This window comes from Macaca nemestrina, chromosome 5, assembly GCF_043159975.1.
Source record: "Macaca nemestrina isolate mMacNem1 chromosome 5, mMacNem.hap1, whole genome shotgun sequence".
NCBI classification, from domain to species: domain Eukaryota; kingdom Metazoa; phylum Chordata; class Mammalia; order Primates; family Cercopithecidae; genus Macaca; species Macaca nemestrina.
The window spans coordinates 139,534,617-139,561,606 of record NC_092129.1 but is presented as its reverse complement, the minus strand read 5'-3'; the positions used below and the strand labels follow the sequence as shown (position 1 = coordinate 139,561,606).

At 47.0% G+C, this 26,990-nt stretch overlaps 1 protein-coding gene and 1 pseudogene across 3 annotated transcripts in view; one reads left to right on the top strand and one right to left on the bottom strand.

Annotated features, from left to right (window-relative positions):
- Positions 1–26,990, top strand: part of LOC105489582 (protein tyrosine kinase 7 (inactive)) — an 83,936-nt gene that overhangs the window by 900 nt on the left and 56,046 nt on the right. Inside the window, exon 1 of one of the 3 annotated variants that reach the window (XM_011754481.3) lies at positions 1–82. The exons of the other annotated variants lie outside the window; for them this stretch is intronic. Coding sequence (XP_011752783.1) covers positions 37–82 — 46 coding nt within the window. The 5' untranslated portion in view covers positions 1–36. The remainder of the gene's footprint in view (positions 83–26,990) is intronic. 3 annotated transcript variants of the gene reach the window in all.
- On the bottom strand, positions 19,447–19,803 carry LOC105489581 (thioredoxin pseudogene; annotated as a pseudogene).

Sequence of the window (26,990 nt, the reverse complement as noted above, 5' to 3'; positions counted from 1 at the left end):
CGGGGATCCGAGGGTCCCAGGCTGTCGCGGTGACTAATGTGTGAAGGCCGCTGCCAAAATCGGGCATGGCCTGGCTGCAAAGGTACGGACGGGGTTTGTTCTGCTCCTTCCTGGATTTCCATCCTGGCTGTCCTCACAGAGGAAAGGAAATCTTTCTAAGGACAGAAAAGCAAAAAGAACTCATTCAGGTTTTTCTTGGGGGGCCTTAGTATTTTTTTTTTTTTTTTGAGACGGAGTCTCGCTCTGTCGCCCAAGCTGGAGTGCAGTGGCCGGATCTCAGCTCACTGCAAGCTCCGCCGCCCGAGTTTACGCCATTCTCCTGCCTCAGCCTCCCGAGTAGCTGGGACTACAGGCGCCCGCCACCTCGCCCGGCTAGTTTTTTGTATTTTTTAGTAGAGACGGGGTTTCACTGTGTTAGCCAGGATGGTCTTGATCTCCTGACCTCGTGATCCGCCCGTCTCGGCCTCCCAAAGTGCTGGGATTACAGGCTTGAGCCACCGCGCCCGGCCGGGCCTTAGTATTTTAACGCGGGTGTGGCCCTCATCACCAGGCAGACAGCACCGCCCCCCCCCCCAACTCCCGCAGCTTTTATTTCCTGGCTTGGTCACACCTAAGAGTCACCACTGAGGTGTCGAAGTGCCTTACAGGAAAGCATCAAGCCACCCGCCCATCCCAAACAGCCCGGACTGGAAATAAAGCCCCCCAGCCTCCAAAACACTCTTTGGTGGTCCTCGAAGCAGCTTTCTCTTGGGGAGCTCTGTCCAGAAGACCTGTCCTAGGTGATCACTTCCCACCTCCTTTGAAGGTGGCAATGGGAACAGCATGGGTAGGGAACTGCCTTTCTAATACCTTTCTGGCCTGCCAGCTGTGGAGGGGTTTTGGTGCTGGTGGAATCAACATCTTCCCTGCGCCCAGTTGTAAAACGAGAGGTAAATGTAACCCAGGAAAGAGAGTAAGCTCCAGGGATTTGGAGGAGGTGTTTGGAGTTGCCCCGTGTTTCTTGTGATGTGTTTGGTGGTTATTGCTCGTGGCAGAATCCACATCTGCTCCCAGAGGAAGTATGGAACTTTTTTGCACAGCCAGGATGGGGGCCCAGCCATCTGGGCGAGCAGCCCGAGCTCACAGGCCTCCTGGCTCTTCTGGTTGGGTTTTGGTGTGTGGGTCTGCCCAGTGAGGCTGCCTTCACTGCTGCTGTTCAGAGTTCTGGAGTCAAGGGGAGTTTCTGGTGAAGATGGGGCTCTTGCTCAACAAATGCTAAATTCCTAAATTCCTTTCATGAGAAAATGACTCTGATGTTAATTGACTTAATCTGGTGACTAGTGTTTAGTGTGTGAGTGTGGAGGGGGGGGATCCTGTTGGGGGAAGTTAGGGCAGGCTGAGTGAGGGCTTAGGACAGGAGGTCTGTAGTCTCCTTAGGGGTGGGGGGATGTCTTGTGCTCAACAAAGGAACATTTTAATGAGAGCCTTAAATCAGTTCCACCAAATGTGCCTTGTTGTGGAACCTGTCCATGTGCTGTAAACAATTTCAGCAGAGGCCGAGGTGCCTGTTGTCTTCTAGTGAAATCCTGGGACTCAACCCACCCCCAGACGCATGATTTCAGGGGGCAACGATTTTTTTAATAGATCACAGTAGATTTTTCCATCTCATTGTTTGTGTAATTAACTGGAGTTGTAGTGAGATCCCACTGTTAATAAGGCTAGAGTAAGGAACCTAGGCTGGCTAGGTTTGTGGATTAGACCATTTTAAAGTCTGGGTAATTATGCCATAAATGGCTGAGTTACTTTCTGCACTTTAAGATGCTGTTGTAATAAATATGGAGGAGGAGGAGGAGGAGGAGGTAGAGGAAGAGGAGGAGGAGGAGGCTTAATGTTTGAAACTTGGGATTCTCAACCCCAACCTCTTGGACAGTCAGATGTGGTCACTTCCTCATCCCGATTCCCCTCCCCCTCCCTGGTTTCTTTCCTCCAGGCTCTTGTTTCTTTGGGGAAATTGAGTCGTCATGTTCTGGGATAGGCTGTCTGCAGATTCCTCAAGGCTCTGCAGCCTGTAATTCAGGCCTAGGAGTTGCTTTTATTAGAGATGGCTTTTCTCAGCTGTTGGGAAGTATGGTGGCAGGGCGAGGGTGCTCTTCATGTTACTTGTCAAATGATAAACTCCTGGTGTTCAGAGCAGCATTGAGTGGTGGACAGAGCTCAAGCAATGGATATAAAGTATGGTCCTTCCTTGGCATCTGCAGGGAATTGGAATAGGACTCCCTGAGAATGACAAAATCCAAGGGTGCGGCCAGGCGCGGTGGCTTACGCCTGTAATCCCAGCACTTTGGGAGGCCGAGGTGGGCAGATCACGAGGTCAGGAGATCGAGACCATCCTGGCTAACACGGTGAAACCCCTTCTCTACTAAAAATACAAAAAATTAGCCAGGTGTGGTGGCGGGCGCCTGTAGTCCTAGCTGCTCGGGAGGCTGAGGCAGGAGAATGGCGTGAACCTGGGAGGCGGAGCTTGCAGTGAGCGGAGATCGCACCACTGCACTCCAGCCTGGAGGAGAGAATAAGACTCTGTCTCAAAAAAAAAAAAAAAAAAAAAAATTCTGTAAATTACGTGTAGTACCTATTACAGTGGAGATGCTATGTAAATAACTGTTGTATTTTTAATTTGTATTCTTTTTAATTGTTGTATTGTTTTTAATTTTTATCTTCCCCCAATGTTTTTGATCCTCTGTTGAGGGATGTGGAGCCCAGGGATAAGGAGTGTATCTGGCAAAGCAGCAACTCAGACTCATTGGCAGGCCCTGTAGCCCTGGACAAACATTTTAGCTTCTCAACCTCTTCTATAAAGGGCTTCCTAGAGTTGTGCTGAGGATTAAATAGAATGAAGTAGGCCGGGTGCAGTGGCTCACGTCTGTAATCGCAGCACTTTGGGAGGCCAAGGTAGGCGGATAACCTGAGGTCAGGAGTTCAAGACCAGCCTGGTCAACATGGTAAAACCCCATCTCTACTAAAAATACAAAAATTAGCTGAGTATGGTGGCACACACCTCTAATCCCATCTACTTGGGAGGCTGAGGCAGGAGAATGGTGTGAACCCGGGAGGCGGAGGTTGCAGTGAGCCGAGATTGTGCCACTGCACTCCAGCTTGGGCGACAGAGCTAGACTCCATCTCAAAAAAAAAAAAAAAAAAAAGTATACACACACACACACACACACACACCCCTTTCTTGGTCTTTCCTCTGTGGTGTGCTTCAAAGATTCTTTCAGCTTTACAGTCATTCCCAACAATGGACGTTTTACCTACTGGAACCCTCCATTCCAGTCCAGCTGGACTATTTGCCATCTCCTAACACATATCTGGTTTTCTCCGACCTTTCTTTCCTTCGGGCCAGTCCCCGGGTGTACATTGCCTTCTCCTGTCTCTCTGTTGCCCAGCCCCACTGCCTCTTCTTCCCTGAAGCTGTCCTATCTCTCCTGCCAGAAAGTAGACACCTGTAGAACTTCTGGACTGTCATTCTTGCGACACCATCCATATTTTTGCTCCTGAAGGGTTTTGTTTTAATTTACTGAAGGGCTCCCCCATAGAGTTTAGTACAGTACTTATTTATAACAGGTTTTTATGTAGGGTTTTTTTTTTTTTTTTTTTTTTTGAGATGGAGTTTTCCTGTGTCTCCCAGGCTGTAGTGCATTGACTCAGTCTTGGTTCACTGCAACCTCTCCCTCCCAGGTTCAAGTGATTCTCCTACCTCAGCCTCTTGAGTACCTGGGATTATAGGCATGCGCCGCTGCACCCAGCTAATTTTTGTATTTTTAGTAGAGACAGAGTTTCACTATGTTGGCCAAGTTGGTCTCAAACTCCTGACCTCAGGTGATCCGCCCACCTTGGCCTCCCAAAGTGCTGGGATTACAGGCGTGAGCCACTGCACCCAGCCGATATAACAGGTCCTCATGTAGGTTTATTTCAAAAGTGAATGAACCATTTGGGTGCAGGGCAGAATGATCAAGGGTGGGGTTAAATAACCCCTTGTATCCTAGGCATTGGGAGTCTTTTGCACCCTCCCCAGCTTCTTTGGGTTGGGGTTGCCTGTTCCTCCTTGTGCCTTCTCTACGGTGACCAAATTAAGGATCAGACCTTCCTTCCCTGATCCTGGGCTGACTGGTTTTGGTGGTGGCTTTTCTGAGTTTTGATGTGGTGGGGCTTCTAGCTTTCTGCAAGTTCTGTGCGTGGGCAAGCACCGCTACATATGAAGCTGATTGCAGCTTAAAAACTGGTGCTAAAGTTGCTTCCTCAGAGAACTGTGTAGGGGCCTAGAGTATCTATAACTGCGCTACTCGAAGTAAGACCCAGGGCCACATGGCAACATGGCATCAGCATTCCTGAGAGCATGAATCAGAATCGCAATCTGCAGTTTTTTTTTTTTTTTTTTTTTTGAGGTGGACTCTCGTTCTCATTCTGTTGCCCAGGCTGGAGTGCAGTGGCACGATCTTGGCTCCCTGCAACCTCTGCCTCCCGGGTTCAAGCGATTCTCCTGCCTCAGCCTCCTGAGTAGCTGGGATTACAGGCACACACCACCACGCCCGGCTATTTTTTTTTTTTTTTTTTTGTATTTTTAGTGGAGACACGGTTTCACCATGTTGGTCAGGCTAGTGTCGAACTCCTGACCTTGTGATCCGCCCACCTCGGCCTCCCAAAGTGCTGAGATTACTGGGATTATAGGCGTGAGCCACCATACCCTGCCACAATCTGCATTTTAACAAGATCCTCAGGTGACTGTGTACCCCAGAGTTCCAGAAGTCCTGGCCTAGGCTTCCTTCTTTATACAGAATCTCAAGGCACATAGCTTTTGTTGCAACAGTATAAATTGGGAGCTGAGATCCTGCACAGTATTTGAAGATTTGCTTTAAATAACTTACTTCATGTGAACACTCCTTGGGGTGATGTGCACGCTTAAAAATTACCTCCTTTGGGTTTAACTTGAATTAGACTTTGTCAAGAAGTTTCTCCATTAAATGTGTGACTCTAGAAAGTCTGCAGTATTCAGCCTGATGTTTAGCTCCTCTCAAAACCTCAGCTTTTCCTAGAGGAAAATACGACTGATTTTATAACGAAAGTCAGTGGAGAAACTGGATTTGTTAGGCAGAAATTTGGTTGACAGACAACTTTTCAGGAATACATTTGGTTCATAAAGGGAGGCATGTCTCCGCTGGGCTTTGACAGTTGTAGTGTTGTTAGTCTTTGGAGCATTTCATATTCTGGAGTGAGGGGGTTTGTGTGAGTCTGTGTTTAAGCCAATGCAGCTTCTGTGAGACTCGTCTGGGACAGAGGTTGGCCGGTTCAGACTCTAATATTGGAGCCAAGAGCAGTTTGGGGCCAAGGATTCAGTCTTTGGTGTTTTCCTGATGGAAGAAAGGGTCATTAAACAGGGTCGGGTGTCCTTGGCCTGCGTCCCTCAACCTCCTGCTCTCCCTAACCTCAGTAGATGCCTCTCTGCTGCTGTGCCTGGGCACTACCCCTGGCCAGAGCCACATGGTGGGGTTACAGACTCAGGGCCACAGTTGCTGGCGCTGGCCCTCACCTTGCCCTGGAGCTGCCGCCTGCTCCTCCCCTCGATTCCTGCTCTGGCCCCCATCTGCCTGGTCCTTTTTCTGAGGGTGTGAAAGTACTGCCATTGTAGCTGGTTAGAGTCCTATGTTGGAATTCTCTGAGTTCACTACTGAGCCCCCTGGCACTTTGGTGGAGCTGGCCCGAGAGCTGCCACAGCTAATCAGCGGTTTGAGGAAGCCCTCTGTAGTATGTCACTTTTTCCATCCTCTTTTCTTCTCTGCATTTAGGCCATTTCCCTCCCAGTAATGTTGCACAAACAGCAGTGGGGCAGGGAGGAAGCTTGGTTCGAAGGGCTGACATGCACACAGGCGCCTTTCCCCTCTCGCTACTTGGTTTGACATTGCTAAACTCTCATCTGCTGTGTGCATTAACTGGGGTATGTGTTGAGTGAATGCTCAGGTAACTAGAACGTCATCCACCAGGTGTCCTGCAGATCCCAAGCCCCTGTTACAAGTGTAAGCCTTGATAAGTGGGATATGCACTCACAGGTTTGGGTGTGTATATAATTTCTGAAGACAAGGTTCCGAGTCGTGGGGTAGGGATTGTAAGTCACATATTAGGAAGGTATAGATACGTGTTTCTCAAAGACGTAGAGTGGAGAGTATAGTGAGAGGGCAGGTCACCAAAGTACTGAAGAAAATTTTAGTTTCCTGGGCCTTACTGCAGACCTGCCCATCAGAATTATTGAGGGAGAGGCCAGAAAATGCATTTTATTTTTTTGTTAGATTATGTTGTTTTTGAATAGCCAATCCAGTTACATAGGTCAGATTTCTAAAGGAAACTGCATTTTAATTTTTATTCATTTATTTTTGAGACAGGGTCTCACTCTGTCACCCAGGTTGGATTGCAGTGGTGCAATCACAGCTCACTGCAGCCTTGTCCTGTTGGGCTCAAGTGATTCTCCCGCCTCTGCCTCCCAAGTAGCTGGGATCACAGGTGCATGCCACCGTACCTGGCTAGTTTTTTACATTTATTTTTTATTTTTAGTAGAGACGAGGTCTTGCTGTGTTGCCCAGGCTGTTGAACTCCTGGGCTTAAGCAATCCTCCTGCCTCTGCCTGCCACAGTGTTGGGATTACAGGTGTAAGCCACCATGCCCAGCCTGGAAACTGCATTTATAGAGCTTCCTGGAGATTCTTACCTACGCTTAAGTGTGAGAACCACTGAGTAGCCATAAGGAGAATTTGTCAGTCTGAAGTGGAGGTGTGGTGTTGAGAAAAAGGGCGGTATTAATAGTGGGGAGCTTAGGAGGGAGTTCATTCAAAGTGCTTGAGTGTCTTCTATGGGTGAAGCTGTCTGAGGAGCCATGGGACGCAGGAGGAAGACAAGATGGAGAAACATAAATCAGATGAAGTATGAAAGACACCATTTGGTAAAGTGCTAAGTAGAATAGAAGTACATTCCAGAATGTGTGGGATGGTAAGTCTGAGATGTAGGAGCAAATGGGGGTGGGAGGGCTTTAGAGAGGGAGAGGACCCGACCTTGCTGAATAGATGTAGTCAGTGATGGCCTCAGAATGATGTAAAGTCATCAGACCAGGATTCTGAAAACCTGGGTGGTTCTGTTCTACTATCACACAGCAGCCATAAGCGATGAAGTAAGAGAAGAGACATCTATAGACCCGTGACACCAGTTTTTCTGTATTCTGGTCCCGGATCAATTGCTGCATACCCACATGACCCTGAGCTGGTTAGTTAACCTTTCCGAGCCTCAGTTTCCTCATCAGCACAATGCAAGTGATGCTTTTGCCTGCCTTGCTGGCCCCTGTGAAGTTGTGATACAATGCTCTTCAGCCGTGGAAATGGGTGACCCCTGGGAAGCAGCCCCTCTGGCTAGCCCTGAGGGTTCTTCCCAGAGACTGTCCTGGCCAGCTGTTTCCTTTTGAGGGGTCAGCCTTTTTTCTTTTTTCTTTTCTTCCTCCCCTCCCCTCCCCTCCCCTCCCCTCCCCTCCCCTCCCCTCCCCTCCCCTCCCCTCCCCTCCCCTCTTTCTCTCTGTCACCCAGGCTGGAATGCAGTGGTGTGATCTTGGCTCACCGCAACCTCCGCCTCCTGGGTTCACGCCATTCTCCTGCCTCAGCCTCCTAAGTAGCTGGGATTACAGGCGCCCGCCACCATATCCGGCTAATTTTTGTATTCTCAGTAGAGACAGAGTTTCACCATATTGGTCAGGCTGGTCTTGAACTTCTGACCTTGTGATCCGCCTGCCTTGCCCTCCCAAAGTGCTGGGATTACAGGCATAAGCCACTGTGCCCGGCCAGAGGTGTCAGCCTTTCTCTCCAGCCCTCTGACTCTAGAATGGTTTGCCGAAGGCTCAACAAAGTGCCTCTTGACTAGCAGCCTTAGAAATGGTTTTCTCATTTGGGCCAGATGCAGTGGCTCATGCCTATAATCCCAGCACTTTGGGAAGCTGAGGCATGCGAATCACCTAAGGTCGGGAGTTCAAGACCATCCTGACCAAAATGGAGAAATCCTGTCTCTACTAAAAATACAAAATTTGCCGGGCATGCCTGTAATCCCAGCTACTTGAGAGGCCGAGGCAGGAGAATGACTCAAACCTGGGAGGCCGAGGTTGTGGTGAGCTGAGATTGCGCCATTGCACTCCAGCCTGGGCAACAAGAGCGAAACTCTGTCTCAAAAAAAAAAAAAAAAAAAAAAGAGAAAGAAAAAAAAAAGACTGGCTTCCTCATTCAAAAGCACAGGTTTTCTAAATGGGTCTCAGTATTCCAACAGCAACCCAGAAATATGGGAGCCACACACAGCCACATTTTCCTGGTGGGAATTCTCCCTCTGTCTGTCTCAATAGCAGATTCTCCCAAGGGGTGGGTTGGTGCTGCTTAAGGGCCACTGTCTCTCCCGGCATGCTGAGGTTCTCAGGGAATGGGTAGTGAATTGTGCTTCATGCAGCCTAGGCAGAATTTTATGATACCCAAGGGAGGGGTTTCTATAATCACTGGATGGCTGTGGGGGTTTCCCCAGTCAGCGACTCTGTGTAATTTGTGGGAACTTCTGTCTATGCTGTGGGGAGGTTCCTGAGGTTCTGTGTGGCCAAGGGCAGTGGGCTCCCCTCATGCACAGCCTCCCCTCCAGGAGACACTCTGGCTTCTTTTTTTTTTTTTTTGTCTCCTCCTTGGGGTGGTGGCGGGGCAATGAGGAGAACGTTTGTGTGCCTTTGGGACTGCTGAGGTGTCCCAGCAGCTAGTTCGTACGGTACCTTTGTGCACATTACAAATAAGTACTCCCAGTCGTGGGTGCACTGGGAATCGTGGGCGCACTGGGAGTCGTGGGCGCGCCTGTGATCCCAGCACTTTGGGAGGCAGAGGCAAGTGGATCACTTGAGCTCAGGAGTTTGAGACCAGCCTAGGCAACAAGACGAAACCCTGTCTTTACAAAAAATACAAAAAAAACTAGCTGGGCGTGGTGGTGCATGCCTGTAGTCTCAGCTACTCAAAGGCTGTGGCGGGAGGATTGCTTGAGCCTGGGACGTCAGAGCTGAAGTGGGTAAGCTGTGATGTGATTGCACCACTGCACTCTAGCCTGGGCAACTGAGCGAGACCCTATCTCAAAGAAAAAAAAAAGAAAAAAAAAAACCCCTTCCTCCAGGTAGATGCAGTCCTGCACCAGGGTTCAGGCAGTATTTCAGTGTTGGTTCTTTGGTCAGACATCTTGAGCAGTGCACAACCTGTACAGTCAAAGGTGGCTGTTCCATTGGCATGAAGGCCTTGCAACTAGTGGCTCTTTGTTTCCCAGCCGATGTACCAAGATGATTTTGATGCCTCTGTTCTAATGTGTTTCAAGTGAGCCCTCTTCACTACTGTTCTGCCTCCGATGGTGGTGGGATGGGGCAATCCTGCCTGTAACATACGATAGGAGAAGCCCATGAGTGTGCGGCCCCGTTACTGTACCCACTGCGCATTGTGTATCTGTGGCTGCTGAAGTCTTGGCCTATTTCTGGGCCCTTTTCTCTGTGAGAGGATGTTGCTGTCTTGCCGATACAGGCTGCTAGCCTTACGTGATAATTGGTGTGGAAGGCTGGCTGAGTCCTTGGGAAGAGTGGGCTGCAGAGTTTATTTCACATTTTATTAAGGAGCTTTCAGTTTTCCTTTCTCCTGTTTCCTCTCTCCCTGGGGACACTAGGGTCTCCAGGTAAAGTTGTGTGGGCATTCCTGATTTAGAGGAATTCCTGCAAGAGAAGTGATAGGACCTCAGTCCCAAAGGCGGGTCTTGGGTCTTGCTAAGCTCCAGCGCTGGGTGTCCTGGTGCTGTTCATACCTCTTGAACCTGAGGAGGCACCAGGAGGAACACTAGGCTCAGTGTTGGAAGACATAGACTCTCCTTCCACGTTTGCCTGAAACTGCTTGTATGACCATGGGCAAGTCCCATCCTCCTCTCCAGGCTTCAATTTCAGAACAGAAGACCTTGGAGGGCCCTTGCTGAGGCTCACTCAGTGTGGCACCTCCAGCCCTATTTCTGCTACACCTTACAGGCTCTCCTTACCCTGGGTTTAGGGAGAGCACTTTAATCTAAGGGCTGCTTTTTATTCTGGAGTCTCTAGTGCGTGGGCACAGATGTGTTTAGACTTGACCATCTGGTGATGTGGATATTAGGGTATAATTCTCTGGGTGCAAAGGGTGGTGCAAAGATTTAGGAGAGAGAGTATTTGACAGGGAAAGAAACTGAGGCACAAAAGCACAATCTGCCCAGCACGGCAGAGCTGGTGAGGAACAGGGCTGAAGCTAGTGTGGTGGTTCACACCTGTAATCCCAGCACTTTGGGAGGCCAAGGCAGGTGGATCATGAGATCAGGAGTTCCAGATCAGCCTGACCAACGTGATGAAACCCCATCTCCACTAAAAACACAAAATTAGCCGGCTGTGGTGGTGCATGCCTGTAATCCCAGCTACTCGGGAGGCTGAGGCAGGAGAATGGCTTGAGCCTGGGAGGCAGAGGTTGCAGTGAGCTGAGATCATGCTACTGCATTCCAACCTGGGTGAGAGTGAGATGCCATCTCAAAAAAATAAATAAATAAAAAGAGTTATGGTGAAACTATATATAGTCTAAAAGGCTAGGGCACTGTGCCTAAATCCCAATGGCTTGAGCTTTTCTCATGAACCCGTGAATCCTTAGCCTCCTCCTCCTGGTGCTGCTGGAAGGTCACAGGCAGTTGCAGGCCCTGGCTTGTAGGTGCATTCCAGATCATTGCTTCCTGCTGGGAGTTGTACGCTGAGCAGTGCTGTGGTGGAGACCACGTAGGAGGTAATAGAGTCATCCCCATAGTGGTTAATAGAGTTTGCCACCTCATACTACTTTTGCGTAGGTAGATGTGCCCATGCTTGGTGCTCCAGGCCCTGCCCCATAGTAGGGGCCTAATGATGTAGATTTCCCTTTAATTTCTGACTTTGGAGTCAAGTCTTTTAACCCTCAGGAGTGTTCAGGCGAGGTTGGATCATGACCTTGACATTCTGGGAGATGCCACTTTTCTTGTGCCAGGTGTATCTCTCTTTGGCTGAACTGTTGACCGCTCTTGGTGATTCTGCTGAGTTTGTTCTTCTGCTTCTGAGGTTCTCAGACTCCAGTGTGGGAACCTACGTTCTATCACGGGAGGATCACGGGAGGATGCAAAGGGAGGATGCAAAGGTGATATGATTCCATTGTAGCTCATCTGTTTACAAAGCTGGGCTGTTTCCCACCTAGAAGAAGAGGGAGAAGGCTCCGTCAGGCCAACAGATCCTTAGAGAGTGCTAGGATGGCATTTGAGATCCAAACCTAATTTTCAGCTACCTGAAAAACAAAACAAATCACAAAGAAAACATTGTCTTACAACCTCAGGGGGAAGAAAAAAGGAAATGCTGTCGATCTCTTATAGTTCCAGCACAAAGAACAAAGCATTCTATCAGTTTAGTTCCTTTAGCAGTTTAAACCAGTTGTTAAACTGACCAATTAAAAAAATGCCCAGCTACACAGCAGCTTTTCTGCCCATGATCTGAGCTCCTCCTCTACCCCAGGGATCCAGGCCTCTTACAGGAGGAGTACTGAGGGGAGGGGGCTAGGTTGGGTCCTGGAACAGCCCTGGAGACCTGCAAGAAGGGCTCTCTCTCTTTCTTGCCTATCCCCCCTCCCCTTTAGCAAAACTTCTTAGAACAAAAGGCTGTTATTTAGTAAACACCTGCACCCTGTTTTGATGGAGTGTCCTGAGCTGTGCGGTAGACTGGGAAGAACAGGGTGGGGACCTTGTCCTTTGTTTCTGCCTGTGTAAGAGGTTGGGGTGCTCTCAGCGGCTGTGCAGCCTCCTGTGCCTTTCCTTACCCTCTACCTTTGTCTGAAGGGCCTTTGAACATGGCTTGAGAGATCCTGCGGAAGCCACCAAGCCAACTTGCTCTGTCTCCAGACAGCAATTTTAGTCTCTACTTGGGCCTTTCCAAGAGAGTCCCTTTTCTAGGCGCTGCACAGCTGCTGCTGGTGACCCAGAAAGGGGTAGGAGAGCATGGGCCCAGCCTAGCCTTGGTGTGGGTGGCACCCCTCTCTGCCCCTTCCCACTTTGCCTGGATCAAAGGAGCCTCCTCAGGGAGCAGGAAAATACCTCTCCCAATAACCCCACCAGTGAGTAAACAGCTGGGGCCTCTTGCAGCTTTTGAAGCATGGTGCTTCAGGCCTGGAGGAATGCAGAACATTTCATTTTAGGGGTGGACTTAGGTTTCCACCGCTGTCGGTATTTGCAAATTTGAAACAAATGCCCTCATTTAGCAGCAGGCAGGCTGGGCAGTAAACTGGGGCTGTTTAAGGGCATTTATGATGGTCACAGGTATTTGTGGAGAGAGGGACCCCAGCAGGTTTGGGAAAAGATAGAGGGTTTATGGTTAGGTGGGTTGTACAAAGACCCTAGCCAGGTCTCCGGTGGAGGTTGTTGTTAGGTGGGCTTTGTCATAAAAAGCATTGCCGCCTCCTGCTCCCCCAGGAAGTATCTCCTTCTGGCAGACAAAGGGGTTTGGGATGGTGTTTATCCTCAGGGTCTGATGCTCAGGGCCTTGTCCCTCCCGCTTGGTTGCCAAAGTATCAGATTTCCAATGAACCCTTCCTTCTCCTACTCCCAGGACTTGAAAGGCTCGTTAAATGTGCTTTATATATAACAAGTTGGCTGAGAGGTTCCCCCCTCACTTCCAGCCAGTTTTGCAAGGAAGGAGCTAGGGAAACCTGTTTTCTTTTTGTTGTTGTTGCTGGAAGTAGGATCTGTGAAGGTGCACTTGAAGAAAGACCCTGATTTTAGGGATCAGCCAAGTCAGGGTTATTTGCCTCTGATGGGTCAGCGTAACCAAGAAGGATCCGTCTGAAGCCTGGCTGCCTCCTCTTTGCTCCCTGCTTCCCAGGGAAATTCAGAAATCTGTTCAGGAACTGACTTCTGGCTCCACAACTTACTGGCTGAGAGACCTTAGTTTACTTCAATTCTCTGAGCCTCGGTTTCTTCCTCTTTTTTTTTTTTTTTGGAGATAGAGTCTCACTCTGTCGCCCAAGCTGGAGTGAAGTGACGCGATCTTGGTTCACTGCAATCTTTGCCTCCCGGGTTCAAGCAACCCTCCTGGCTCATCTTCCCAACTAGCTAGAACTACAGACCCATGCCACCATGCCTGGCTAATTTTTGTATATTTTGTTTTAGTAGAAACGGGGTTTCACCATGTTGGCCAGGCTGGTCTCAAACTTCCGACTTCAGGTGATCAGCCTGCCTCTGCCTCTCAAAGTGTTGGGATTACAGGCGTGAGCCACCGTGCCCAGCCGGTTTCCTCTTTTTTTTTTTTTTTGAGACGGAGTCTCGCTCATTGCCCAGGCTGGAGTGCAGTGCAGTTGCGTGATCTCGGCTCACTGCAACCTCTGCCTCCCAGGTTCACGCCATTCTCCTGCCTCAGCCTCCTGAGTAGCTGGGACTACAGGCGCCCGCCACCATGCCTGGCTAATTTTTTATATTTTTATAGAGACAGGGTTTCACCGTGTTAGCCAGGATGGTCTAGATCTCCTGACCTCGTGATCTGCCCGCCTCAGCCTCCCAAAGTGCTGGGATTACAGGCGTGAGCCACCGTGCCTGGCCCAGTTTCCTCTTTTGTAAGATAGGGATAATAATACCAGTCTCATTAGAGTTCTTGCAAGAGTTGAGTGAGATGGTACTGCATTTCATTAACTCTTAGATGTTTTTTCTTTTCACATTTGCACATCTTTGAAATTGGGATGTAACTTATAATTAATTACATTAGTCACCCCTGATCCGTGGTTTCAGCTACCCATGGTCAAAATATATTAAATGGAAAATTCCAGAAGTAAACAGCTTACAAGTTTTAAGTTTTATGCCATTCGGAGTAGCATGATAAAATCTCTCGATATCCCACTCCATCCCGCCCAGGACGTGAATCATCCCTTTGTCCAGTTTATCGAATGTCAGGGTATCAGAGTGCTTGTGTTCAAGTGACTCTTTTTTAAATTTATTTTATTTTTGAGATAGAGTCCTGCTCTGTGGCCCAGGCTGGAGTGCAGTGGTGCGATCTCAGCTCACTCCAACCTCCACCTCTCGGGTTCAAGTGATTCTCCTGCCTCAGCCCCCTGAGTAGCTGGTATTACAGGCGCGTGTCACCATGCCCAGCTAATTTTTGTAGTTTTAGTAGTGATGGGGTTTCACCATGTTGGTCAGGCTGGTCTTGAACTCCTGACCTCGTGATCCACCCACCTTGGCCTCCTAAAATGCTGGGATTTAAGGCGTGAGCCACCGTGCCCAGCCTAATGTGACTAATTTATTTATTAATCTTTGGAGATATGGTCTTGCTCTGTTGCCCAGGCTGGAACGCAGTAGTGCAGTCATGGCTCACTGCAGCCTCAAGACCTCCTTGGCTCAAGCGATCCTCCCACCTCAGCCTCCCAAGTAGCTGGGACTGCAGGTGTGTGCCATCACGCCCAGCTAAATTTTTGTAGAGATAAGATCTTGCTCTGTTGCCCAGGCTGATCTTGAACTCCTAGACTCAAGCAATACTGCTACTACCTCAGCCTCCCAAAGTGCTGGGATTACAGATGTCAAGTGCTTAATGTATAAATGAAATTTTACTGTAGGTATGTATATATAGGCAAAAAACATACCATTTGGGGGTTGTTACTATCTAAGGTTTCAGACATCCACTGGGGGATCATAGAACATATCCCCCCCAGGATTGGGGGGACTACTGTATATAACATTATGTCTTAGTTCAACTAGTACCACTTTGTCCTCTTGGTGCAAATAAATAATGGAGCATCTTCTAAATTCAGTATATGTGAAGGACTTAGTCTGTGATCTTGCGAATGCTCAGTAAAAGATGACTATAACTGTGATGGTTATCTGTGGAGGTTATACCTGTGATGGTTATCTGTGGAGGTTATAACTGTGATGATTATCTGTGATGGTTATAGCTGTGATGGTTATCTGTGATGGTTATAACTGTGATGCTTATCTGTGATGGTTATAACTGTAATTTACAGGCCTAGTTTTGCTTCCCATCTACCAGTAACTTTCAATAAAACCCGTTTTCCTTTTAGTCTGGCATGTAAATTACAAATGATGCTTAAGGCATAAAGCATCATGTTAAGTATTGCGTGCATGTGTGTATGTTGGTGGCGGGTGGCTGGTGACTTTAAGCCTTCATAAGGCAAGAGATGTTTACAAGAGGAGGTAGGTATCCCTCAGAAGGCACACAGTCTGTCTATTATGGAAAGAATACAGTGACTCTCTGATGACAGGTTCTCCTTTTTTTTTTTTTTGAGACGGAGTTTCATTCTTGTTGCCCAGGCTGGAGTGCAATGGCGCAATCTCGGCTCACTGCAACCTCCACCTCCCGGGTTCAAGCGATTCTCCTGCCTCAGTCTCTAGAGTAGCTGGGATTACAGGCGCCCACCACCACGCCTGGCTAATTCAGTCTCCAACTGGAAAGACTGAGCTGGGGGACACTGGAGGTTTACTCCAGGAATGGATTGCTGGTAGGTGAATCAAGACAGAATCTGAAGAGAGTGATTAACAAGACAAGGGTACAGAGAAGACCAAAGAGAGGCACACAGTAAATGTCAGGAGCTCAGAGGATGGAGACCTCGCTCAGGCAGGCAGGAGACGGACAGGAGATGGTAGCGTTTTCTTCCCCAGCAGCACACTTGTGTGAGGCTGATTCTGACTTTGTGGAGACAACTGGTTGCCATCCATTCTACTTTGTGCTACCCAAGCATTACTGAATGACACTGTCACTGGTAGAGGGTCGTGACTGCAAGTGTCCATGTTCTTGGTGTTTTGAACAAAGAATTGGACAAAACCCCCAGCAAAGCAAAGAAAGAATGAAGCAACAGAAGAAGGAAAGCAGGGATATATTGAAAATGAAAGTACACTCCACAGTGTGGGAGCACACTCAAGCAGCGGCTTAAGGGCTGGGATGCAGAATCTTCCTGGACCCAAATACCCCCTAAAAGTTTCCTACTGGCCACTTCATGCAAAGGTCATGCTCCTGTGCAAACATCTGATTGGTTGGAAAAAGCAACCAGTCAGTGGCTAGGGTGAAGTTACAAAGTTACATTTCTATGCAAAGGAAGACTGGGCCAGCATGTCAGTCTGATTGGTTGTGGATAGCAACCATTCTGAGGCTGGAGTGAAGTTACAAAGTTGCAAATGAAGACAGGATCTGCACTCAGTATGATTGGCTGCAGACAGCCAATTTCCCATCTGCCTGGCAGAAAGGTTCAAAGCCAGTAGTAGCCTCTGCTCTTTTTGTTACTTAGGCCTGCAAAGTCAGGGCTTTCATTTCAATTTAGTTGGAGGACATAGGTGTGAAACTGCCTTAGGTTCGCTTCCTGCAGGCCCTGTTCTCCTGCTTCACCACCTTTCCCCCTTCAGGCACATTGTAACTTCCCAAAGGCCAAGGAATTCTTTGGTTGAGTTCTGGTTCATTTGATGGTGGGGTGGATTGGTTATGGGGTTTATATGGTGGATGAAAAGAGAAAGATGTGTCCCTTTTGTATGAATATCAAAAGCAAAATTGTTTTTTTAAAATAGATTGCTGGCCAGGCCATGGTGGCTCATGCCTGTAGTCCCAGCACTTTGGGAGGCCAAGGCAGGCGGGATCACCTGAGGTTGGGAGTTCCAGACCAGTCTGACCAACATGGAGAAACCCAGTCTCTACTTAAAAAAAAAAAAATTAGCCAGTTGTGGTGGTGGATGCCTGTAATCCCAGCTACTCGAGAGGCTAAGGCAGGAGAATCGCTTGAACCTGGGAGGTGGACGTTGCGGTGAGCCAAGATTGTGCCATTACACTCCAGCCAGGGCAACAAGAATGAAACTCTGTCTTAAAAAAACAACAAAACAAAACAAAAACCAGTAGATTGCTGTGTAGATGTGTGTGTCAAGCCTTCTACCTGTTCACTTCTGTAGCCTTAAGCACTTTACCACATAGGGGTTTTGGAAAGCATTCTTCCTGCATGGTCACTGAGGCCCAGGAAGGAAAGGGGCCAATTAATGGAAGGCAAGAACTTAAAGAGTCCCAGGGGCTAGGAGACTTAGCCCCTCGATTAAGGAATGCTCTTTTCTGCTTCGGTTGGCTTTCTATGAGAGTGTTTTGAATAATAAGGTATTATATAATAGATGGTGTGCCTTAACTGATGGGGAAGAACGGCATTGAAATGTTCTTCCTGATTGTTTTAAGAAAATTGCAGTGCTCTTTTTCTGAAAGACGGATGTACAGCTAAGGGCATTTTTGATGCAATATAACTTATTTTTGGAGGCCCTCTAAGATACAATGAGAAACTTTTTTCTGTTGGGGAGACTGATCTTGTCTTCTCTGTCCTGTGAGGGTTGAAAGGGGCCAAGTCAGCCCCTTTTTAAACCAAGTCAACAAATATTTCAAAGCCCTTTTTATGTCTAAGGCAGCTAGGCAGATATGTGTGGGCTCTCAGTAGTCCTGAGTTTAGCCAGTTGCCTAGTTTGGGTCTAATGCCCTCTGATTCCATATTTGCATCCACGACCAAGAAAGCCTAGAGAGAGCCTGCATGGACCTCTGTGGGTCTCCCGCCAGCAGCTGGTGAAGACGTGGCAGCTGAATTAACAGCTGCCTGTTCTGGGCCAGGGCTGCTATCTCAGCCCCGGGGAGAGGTGTTGATCAGGCTGACAGGGCAAGAAATCCCCCTGAGCCTCAGGTTGGAAAGAAATTAGTTAAAAGTTGCTCTCAGACTCCTGAAAAATTGCTTTCAGTTTTTGCTGCCAAAAGAGAACTTCGAAAACAGGGTGTAAATTGGGTTCTTTACACTGTCTCTGTTTTTGTGACTTCCTTGCAGTTGGTGAAGGAGGGCCGGGATCCAAGCGAGCTTTGCGGGTTCTCTTTCTGAGTTCCTCTGGAACCTGGCCTCAGGTGAAGGGGAGGTGGGGGTGGGTGGTGACTGGACAAGCCTTTGAGGTGCCTGGGACCAAGCCCCATTCCTTAGATCAAATAAATACCTTTTGTTTTTCCTGCTCACACTTTCCTCTGCCCTGGAGCCAGAGTCATAAAGAGGTGGAATTGTGAAGGTCTGCACCTGGTCGCTGGGGTGGTGGGTGGGATGGAGATCTTCCCTTGTGCTCTGCACTTCCTGCCTTTTGCTGCTGCTGCCCTGGGTGTGCAGGGGTCTGCCTGGGCTAGCCTGGGCTACTGCGGCTCCGCTGGGCCAGCCTGCCTGCCTGTCCGGTAGGGCCCTGCCTGAGCTGGGCTGTCAGCAAGCTGGTGAAACCGGCTGCACAAAGACAGATTTCGCTTCAGGCTAAGTGTTTTGTTGCTGAATCATTTGCATTCATCAAAAGTAGTGAAGGGTAAGTGATATTTAAGGCAACATGACCAGTTTGCTGGAGGCCTGGAGGCCACTGCCTTAGAACCTCATTAAGAGTTCTTGGGACCTTGGAGAGCAAGGGAGCAGCTCATTCAAAGCTTGCTTAACTTTTGACTGCTTTGGGCATAGGCCAGCTACTAAAATATGAAAAATGTTTGCCCAGCAGCCCCCAGAGCTTGGCCAGACTGCCCTGGCCAAAGAAAACACACACTTACAATTCATTATTTAGCCTCCTCCTGTGCGCTTGCTTGCATTTCTTCCTCTCCAGGGACCTTGCTGAGTTGGGGGCACCAGGTTGGGTAGGGGGGCAGGAAGGCCCCTGCATCTTTTAAGGGGAAGCTAAGCCTGAAGCCAGTGCTGTCTATACTCCCTCACCCCATCCTGCCCCCACTTCCCTGGTTTATTTCACCAGTGCCCTACTGGTGGACTTCAGGTTTGTTTCGGAGGGTTTCCTATTTTAAACAATACCACCACAAATATCCTTGTATCTGTCTTTGCCCTTGTGCTTGTATATCTGTAGGGCAAATTCCTGGAAGTGGAGTTGCTCTGTCAAAGGATATGAACGTGTCAAAATTACATACACGATTTTGTATTTGTTATTTTTGTGGAGAGGGAGATTATAGCTTTCATCAGATTCTTAACAGGTTTATGACCAAAAAAGTTTCTGAATCACTGTTCTGCAGTGGGCCTGTGAAATTCACACAGAATAATCTATAAAAATTGGTAAACATGGTTCAAATGCGGGGCGTTGCTGGGATGATCAGATAATTTGTCATCCAAACATCCCCACCTCCATGATTACTAATTATGTCGAGATGGCCAGATAACCCAGGGTTGTTCAGGTAACTGGCAGTGTGGGAGCCCAGTGCCCACTGGAGATTTTTTTTTTTAAAGCGTTAGAATTAATGTTTTATTGTCACACAGATGGCAACTGGGTTTATGTCTTCATATTTTATATTTTTGTAAATTAAAAAAATTACAAGTTTTAAATAGTCAATGGCTTGTTATGTTTTCAGAAAACATGATTAGACTAATTAATTAATGGTGGCGTCAAGCTTTTCCTTATTGGCTCCAGAAAATTCACCCACCTTTTGTCCCTTCTTAAAAAACTGGAATGTTGGCATGCATTTGACTTCACACTCTGAAGCAACATCCTGACAGTCATCCACATCTACTTCAAGGAATACCATGTTGGAATACTTTTCAGAGAGGGAATGAAAGAAAGGCTTGATCATTTTGCAAGGCCCACACCACGTGGCTGAGAAGTCAACTACTACAAGTTTATCACCTGCGGTGTTCAGGGCTTCCTGAAAAGCAGCCTTGCTCTCTATCTGCTTCACCATCTTTGCTGCTGGGGTCTGACGAGCGGCTGTAAGGACCGATGGAAACGGATACAAAGCACCAGACCAAGCTTCCCCACTGGAGATTTTATCCCTGATCTTTGAGACTGTGTCTGTTCTCTGTTCACCAGTTAGCGCTGAATTATCTGCTATATTATTTTCTATTTTATCAGGTATGTTCTTTTTGTGGCCTGCAACTTGATGATAAGGTTGATCCAGTGGGTCAAAGTCTTGTCCTCAGTTTTCCCACGCAGCCTAACCCTGCCTCAGCTGCCCAGTGGTAGCTCAAGACGTTTTTGGATTCCAGAGACCAGAATTCAGTTGAACTTTTCTGAGCTCTGTTTCTTCATCTGTAGAATGGAAATGGTAATATCTGCCTCATGGGTTATGGTGAGGGTCTAGTGAGGTGTGTGTTGCAAGGGTTGCTGTTCTGGGAGGTGAACTTGAGAGACACTCAGCATGAGCCCCCAACTCCTCCTCAACATGGACTTGGGGACCCTTAAGGCACTACTTGCTGCCTAGATTTGTTTATTCCTCTTCTCCATTGATTAGTATGCCCTTCACTGCTCTCAAATCCATTCCCTCTCCTTTAGTCTCCTAGTCCTGGGCTTAGTTCACATCCTGTCATTTCTCTCTTGGAATGCTGCTGGAAAAAAGAAGCAAACTTTTTTTTTTTCGAGACAGAGTCTCACTCTGTCACCCAAGCTGGAGTGTAGTGGTGCAATTTCAGCTCACTGCAACCTCCTTCTCCTGGGTTCAAGCAATTCTCCTGCCTCAGCCTCCCAAGTGGCTGGGATTACAGGCGCCTACCACCACGCCTGGCTAATTTTTGCATTTTTTAGCAGAGATAGGGTTTTGCCATGTTGTCCAGGCTGGTCTCGAACTCCTGACCTCAGGTGATCCAGCCACCTCAGCCTCCCAAAGTGTTAGGATTACAGGAGTGAGCCACTGCGTCCTGCCAAGTCAATATTTTTAAAAGTAGTAAATGGTATGCTACTAGAATTAAAAAGCAAGAAATAATCTTTGCAGATCATAAGAGGTGAAGAAACTAAATGAAATCATATTTACAACAAAAGAAGCAGCATTGTAGTATTAAAATGTGAAACAGATAAAAGCAAAGACAGATATATCAGTCGTGATGATAAATTTCAGTGGAATAAGCCTCCAACTGAAATGGAGTTTAGATTGAATAAGAAAGTTTCATGTTCTTTACATGATACAAACCTATAATAATGGCAAAGTTTGTTTTATTTTTTCTAACTTTAGGCCAATGGATTAATTTATTTTCATTTATTTCAGTCTTGTTTTTAGGAAATAATTTGATTATTAATTTTCTTTTGAATATAACTTTGAAGTTAATAAATTTGAAATTAAAAATATAAAATAGATAAGTCATTTAGGATCCAGTACTTAAAAAAAGAAAAAAAAAAAGACATGACTTTGGCATTTCTAATGTGGAAAAATAAAAGGACAATAGGCAAAACAAAGAAAAAAAAGAAGCTTTAATTTCATTCATAGCTTCACAACTATTTTTCCTTTTTTTTTTTTTTTTTGAGATAGTATCTCACTCTGTCACCCAGGCTGGAGTGCAGTGGTGCAATCATGGCTCGTTGCAGCCTCGACTTCCCAGACTCAAGCAGTCCTCCCACCTCAGCCCCCTGAGTAGCTGGGACTACAAACACACACTACCATGCCTGGCTAATTAAAAAAAAAATTTTATAGAGTCAGGGTATTGCCGTGTTGCCCAGGCTAGTCTCAAACTCCTGAACTCAAGCAGTCTGCACAAAGTGATGGGATTACAGCCGTGAGCCACTGCTCCTGGCCCACAGCTATTTCTTGAGTACATTCTAGGTACCCAGTAGGTACTAGGGATATAGATAGAGTGGGAAACGGGAAGGACAAGTTCACTGTCCCCAGAGAGCTTACCATTTAACAGAGAGGGCTACCATTTAAGAAAGTGTTTACTGGCCGGGCGCAGTGGCTCAAGCCTGTAATCCCAGCACTTTGGGAGGCCGAGACGGGCGGATCACGAGGTCAGGAGATCGAGACCATCCTGGCTAACACGGTGAAACCCCGTCTCTACTAAAAATACAAAAAACTAGCCGGGCGAGGTGGCGGCGCCTGTAGTCCCAGCTACTCGGGAGGCTGAGGCAGGAGAATGGCGGGAACCCGGGAGGCGGAGCTTGCAGTGAGCTGAGATCCGGCCACTGCACTCCAGCCCGGGCGGCAGAGCGAGACTCCGTCTCAAAAAAAAAAAAAAAAAAAGTGTTTACTAATAGTTAGAATTGTGACCATTGTGATAGGAAAATATTTTAATATTTATCAGGGGTTACCATGTTTGGTGCTATGCTAATAAATCTGTGCCAGGGAAATATAATGACTGAAATTTATTAAAGAATCTGGTTGGTTGGGCCAGGCGCAGTGGCTCATGCCTGTAATCCCAGCACTTTGGGAGGCCGAGGCAGGCGGATCACGAGGTCAGGAGATCAAGACTGTCCTGGTTAACACGGTGAAACCTCGTCTCTACTAAAAATACGAAAAATTAGCCGGGCGTGGTGGCGGGCGCCTGTAGTCCCAGCTACTCGGGAGGCTGAGGCAGGAGAATGGCGTGAACCCGGGAGGCGGAGCTTGCAGCGAGCCCAGATCGCGCCACCGCACTCCCAGCCTGGGCGACAGAGCGAGACTCAGTCTCAAAAAAAATTATTAGAGGATTTTTTAAAAGATGGTAGACATTACTACTTGTGACTCTTTTTCTTAGTCATATTTGAAAAAGTAGAAAATTGAATTATAATTTGATTTTTTTCAAAGACGTCTGTTAAATCTGTTTTGATTTTATATGCATTTTTGTTCTTTATAGTTTAAAACTGATTTTTTGGGGAATACAGCTGAAGTTCCCAAATACTTTATAGGCGTTTATGAAATATCTTTAATTTGGCCGTGTCCAATTTATATACTTTCCAAAATATTGCAGATTGTGAACAGCACATTATTATACAAGATCCCGGGGGAAATCCAATATTCAGAGTAGTCTACAAATTTGTGTGTATGTGTTTGTGTGGTTACCAGAGAACTACCAAAAACCAACTGCTTTTTAAATCCTGCTGCATAGTTCAAGTGTCTTGCCCTGACCAATCTAATGAGTTGATTAACTGGTCCTTAATACTTAACTAAATAAAAAACTAAGCAGATGTGAAAAAAAAAAATTGAATGACTGGATAGACCAGTAACTGTTAAAAACGACTGAAAGATAATTGTATCAAATAGTTTTGAGGGGAAATTTTGAAAAATGTTGAAGAAGTAGAGCCTGTAAATGCTTTGTAGAGACTGTCACAGAGCCAAGGAACAGATGGACAACAGCCTGTGTGTGTCACAAAGTTGATATAGCCTTGTTCTCAAATGCTGACAGTGCAGAAAAGAAAACCACACTACTTAGAAACGTTGGTGTAAAAGTCTAATATAGAATACTCGAAAATTAAATCTAACACTATGATAAAGGATAATGTACCATAAAGAAGTAAAGGATGTATTCCCAAAAATGCATGGATGGCTTACCCTTTATAATTCATCAACATAAGATATCAGAGGTGGCTGGGCATGGTGGTTAATGCCTGTAATCCCAGCACTTTGGGAGGCCGAGGTGGGCAGATCATCTGAGGTCAGGAGTTTGAGAACCAGCCCAGCCAACATCGTGAGACCCTGTTTCTACTAAAAAAAATACAGAGCACCACTCGACCCTCCATGTCGTGGATTGATTGGTGTGCTTGCCTCCAACTCTGGAGGTGGGTGGTTCGAGCCATTCTGGGGAGCATCTCTTGGCCAGGTGAGGTGGCTCAGTAATCCCAGCATTTTGGGAGGCTGAGGTGGGCGGATCACCTGAAGTCAGGAGTTTGAGACCAGCCTGACCAATATGGTGAAAGCCCGTCTCTACTGAAAATACAAAAATTAGCTGGGTGTGGTGGCAGGTGCCTGTAGTCCCAGCTACTTGGGAGGCTCAGACAGGAGAATTGCTTGAACCCAGGAGATGGAGGTTGCAGTGAGCCAAGACCGTGCCACTGCACTCCAGCCTGGGTGAAAGAGCAAGACTCTGTCTCAAAAAAAAAAAAAAAAAAAAAAAAGCCGGTTGTGTTGGCGGGTCCCTGTAATTCCGGCTACTTGGGAGGCTGAGGCAGGAGAATTGCTTAAACCCAGGAAGTGGAGGTTGCAGTGAGTTGAGATCCCACCACTGCATTCCAGCCTGGGCAACAGAGCAAGACGTTGTTCCTCCTACCCCTACCAAAAAAAAAAAAACCTCAGAGGTGTCACACAATTCTCTCAATAGAGGCAAAAATGACACTAGATATAAATTAACATCCGTTTCTGATTAAAAAAAAAAAAACATAGCCATCATTATACTTAAAAATGAAATGCAATGCTATTTGCATTAAAGAAGTCACTAAATTAAAATAATAAAGTCACTACTATTTATTATTCTTTTAGCTGAAATAATGCTATAAGAAAGAATATAGCCAGGTGGCATGCACCCATAGTCCCAGCTAGTTGGGAGGCTGAGGTGGGAGGATTGCAGCCTGGACAACTGAGCAAGACCCTGTCACTCACAGGAAAAAAAAGACTAAAAGTCTAAATAAAGTTAATGTTTTTGCAGAGGTACCTTTTTTACATGGGAAACCCAATTATCAACTGAAAAACTACTACAATCAGTGAGAGAACTGAGTCATTTGGGCAAATACAAAACCTACACAAAACCCAGAAGGTTTGCTATTTATCAGCAAGTAACCATTTAGAAAATACAACAGGAAGGCCGGGCGCGGTGGCTCAAGCCTGTAATCCCAGCACTTTGGGAGGCCGAGACGGGTGGATCACGAGGTCAGGAGATCGAGACCATCCTGGCTAACATGGTGAAACCCTGTCTCTACTAAAAAATACAAAAAACTAGCCGGGCGAGGTGGCGGGCGCCTGTAGTCCCAGCTACTTGGGAGGCTGAGGCAGGAGAATGGCGTAAACCCGGGAGGCGGAGCTTGCAGTGAGCTGAGATCCGGCCACTGCACTCCAGCCTGGGCTACAGAGCGAGACTCCGTGTCAGAAAAAAAAAAAAAAAAAAGAAAAAAAGAAAATACAACGGAACATTTATCCATTCACAGAATCAATAAAAATAAAAACAAAAATTCTCAGGCATAAACCATTATAATGGAAACTGTATTGACAGCATCAGTAAATACCCTTCTGCCTTCTGAGTTTAAAACCAGTCGAAGGAGGTGAAAGGGAGGGAGAAAAGCAGACAGACAGACCAGGGGTTGGATGAGCAAGCAACAAGGCTTTAATCTGAAGTGGATAAATGTCTTATTCATCCTTGAATTAGGCAGACTTACTCCCTTGTCATAGCAGTTCTGGAGTATTAACAGGTGTGTGTGTGTGTGTGTGTGTGTGTGTGTGTGTAGCTACCTATAAAAAAATGTGTGCTTCCTGCAGGTGGAGCAGACGCCCTACTCCCAAGTGAAAGGAGGAAGGGTCGGAGTCAAATATGTCCAATCAGACGTCCCCCTCCTTGGGGCTGATGGAAGGAGGTGGAGTGAGGCTGGGAGTGGTGCTTCAGTTACGTCCCCCTTTACCTGGACTGGGGAGGAGTCGTTCTTCCTTAAAACTTCCTTTGTTCTCTGAACTCACAGCCTTAACCTTTGAAGGCACTGGGTGCCTGGGGGCATGACTCTTCCCTCCAGGGAAGGGGCACAGCTGTCTGGCAGCTATTTCAGCTTCTACCTTCACTAACCACTTCACTATTCTGCTCCCACCTTCACTATTCCTTCGGTGAATCCTTCTAGAACACCTGGAGAACAGAGTAGATTTTCCCTAGAAGGCTCTCAAATGGATCAAAATAGGACAGTATTTAAATTAATTTTGAGGCAAGTCTGCACCCAGGGGTGAAAATTCTCACTCCCATCTGTTTTCTCAAATCATGTGCAAACACTTTTTCTTCTTCGGTGAAGTAGCGATTAGGAACAGGAACCTTCACTGTCTTGTTCACTGCTGTATTCTTAGTACTTAGAGCAGTGCCTGGCACATATAAGTCATTCCGTAATTTAATGACCATTCTGGAGGAGGGAGGGTGAGTGCTACATGTAATCCAGAAAATCAGATCTTATATTTCTGATCTTAATAATTACAAAATAATAATAAGGTAACAGTAAATAAGGAAAATAAGGCAACAAAGTTGAACATAAAATGGACAATAAGAAATTTAGGACAATAAAATATCTCATATTCTGTGTTCCCCAAGTACCAATTTAAATTGAAATCTTGGTTGGGGGTGGGGAAGAAATTTAACCAGTTAAAAATGAAAAATTGCTTTATCTTCTTAAGGAGAAACAATGCTAGTTAAAACAAACTTTTTTATTATTATTTATTTATTTATTTATGAGATGGAGTCTTGCTCTGTCACCCAGGCTGGAGTACAGTGGCATGAGCTGGGCCCATTGTAACCTCTGCCTCCCGGGAGGGAGTAATTCTCCTGCCTCAGCCTCCCGGGAAGCTGGGATTACAGGCACATGCCACCACGCCTGGCTAATTTTTGTGTTTTTAGTAGAGATGGGACTTCATCATGTTGGCCCAGGCTGGTCTTGAACTCCTGACCTGAAGTGATCTGCCCACCTCAGCCTCCCAAAGTGCCAGGATTACAGGTGTCAGCCTCCATGCCCAGCCACAAAGTATTATTTTATGTCTCTCAGGTTGACAAAGATATTAAGCAACAGTGTTGGTTAAGAAAGCATAAATTAGGACAACTTTTTTTTTTTGAGACAGAGACTTGCTCTGTCACCCAGGCTGGAGTGCTGCAGTGGCGTGATCTCCGCTCACTGCAAGCTCCGCCTCCTGGGTTCACACCACTCTCCTGCCTCAGCCTCTCCAGTAGCTGAGATTACAGGCACTTGCTACCACGCCCAGCTAATTTTTGTATTTTTAGTAGAGAACGGGCTTCACCGTGTTAGCCAGGATGGTCTCGATCTCCTGATCTCGTGATCAGCCTGCCTCAGCCTCCCAAAGTGAACGTTTTTTTTTTAGAGGGAGTCTTACTCTGTCGCCAAGGCTGAAGTGCAGTGGCGCGGTCTCGGCTCACTGCAACCTCCGCCTCTCGGATTCAAGTGATTTTCCTGCTGTAGCCTCCCAAGTAGCTGGGATTACAGGCACCCGCCACCACACCTGGCTAATTTTTGTATTTTTAGTAGAGAGGGGAT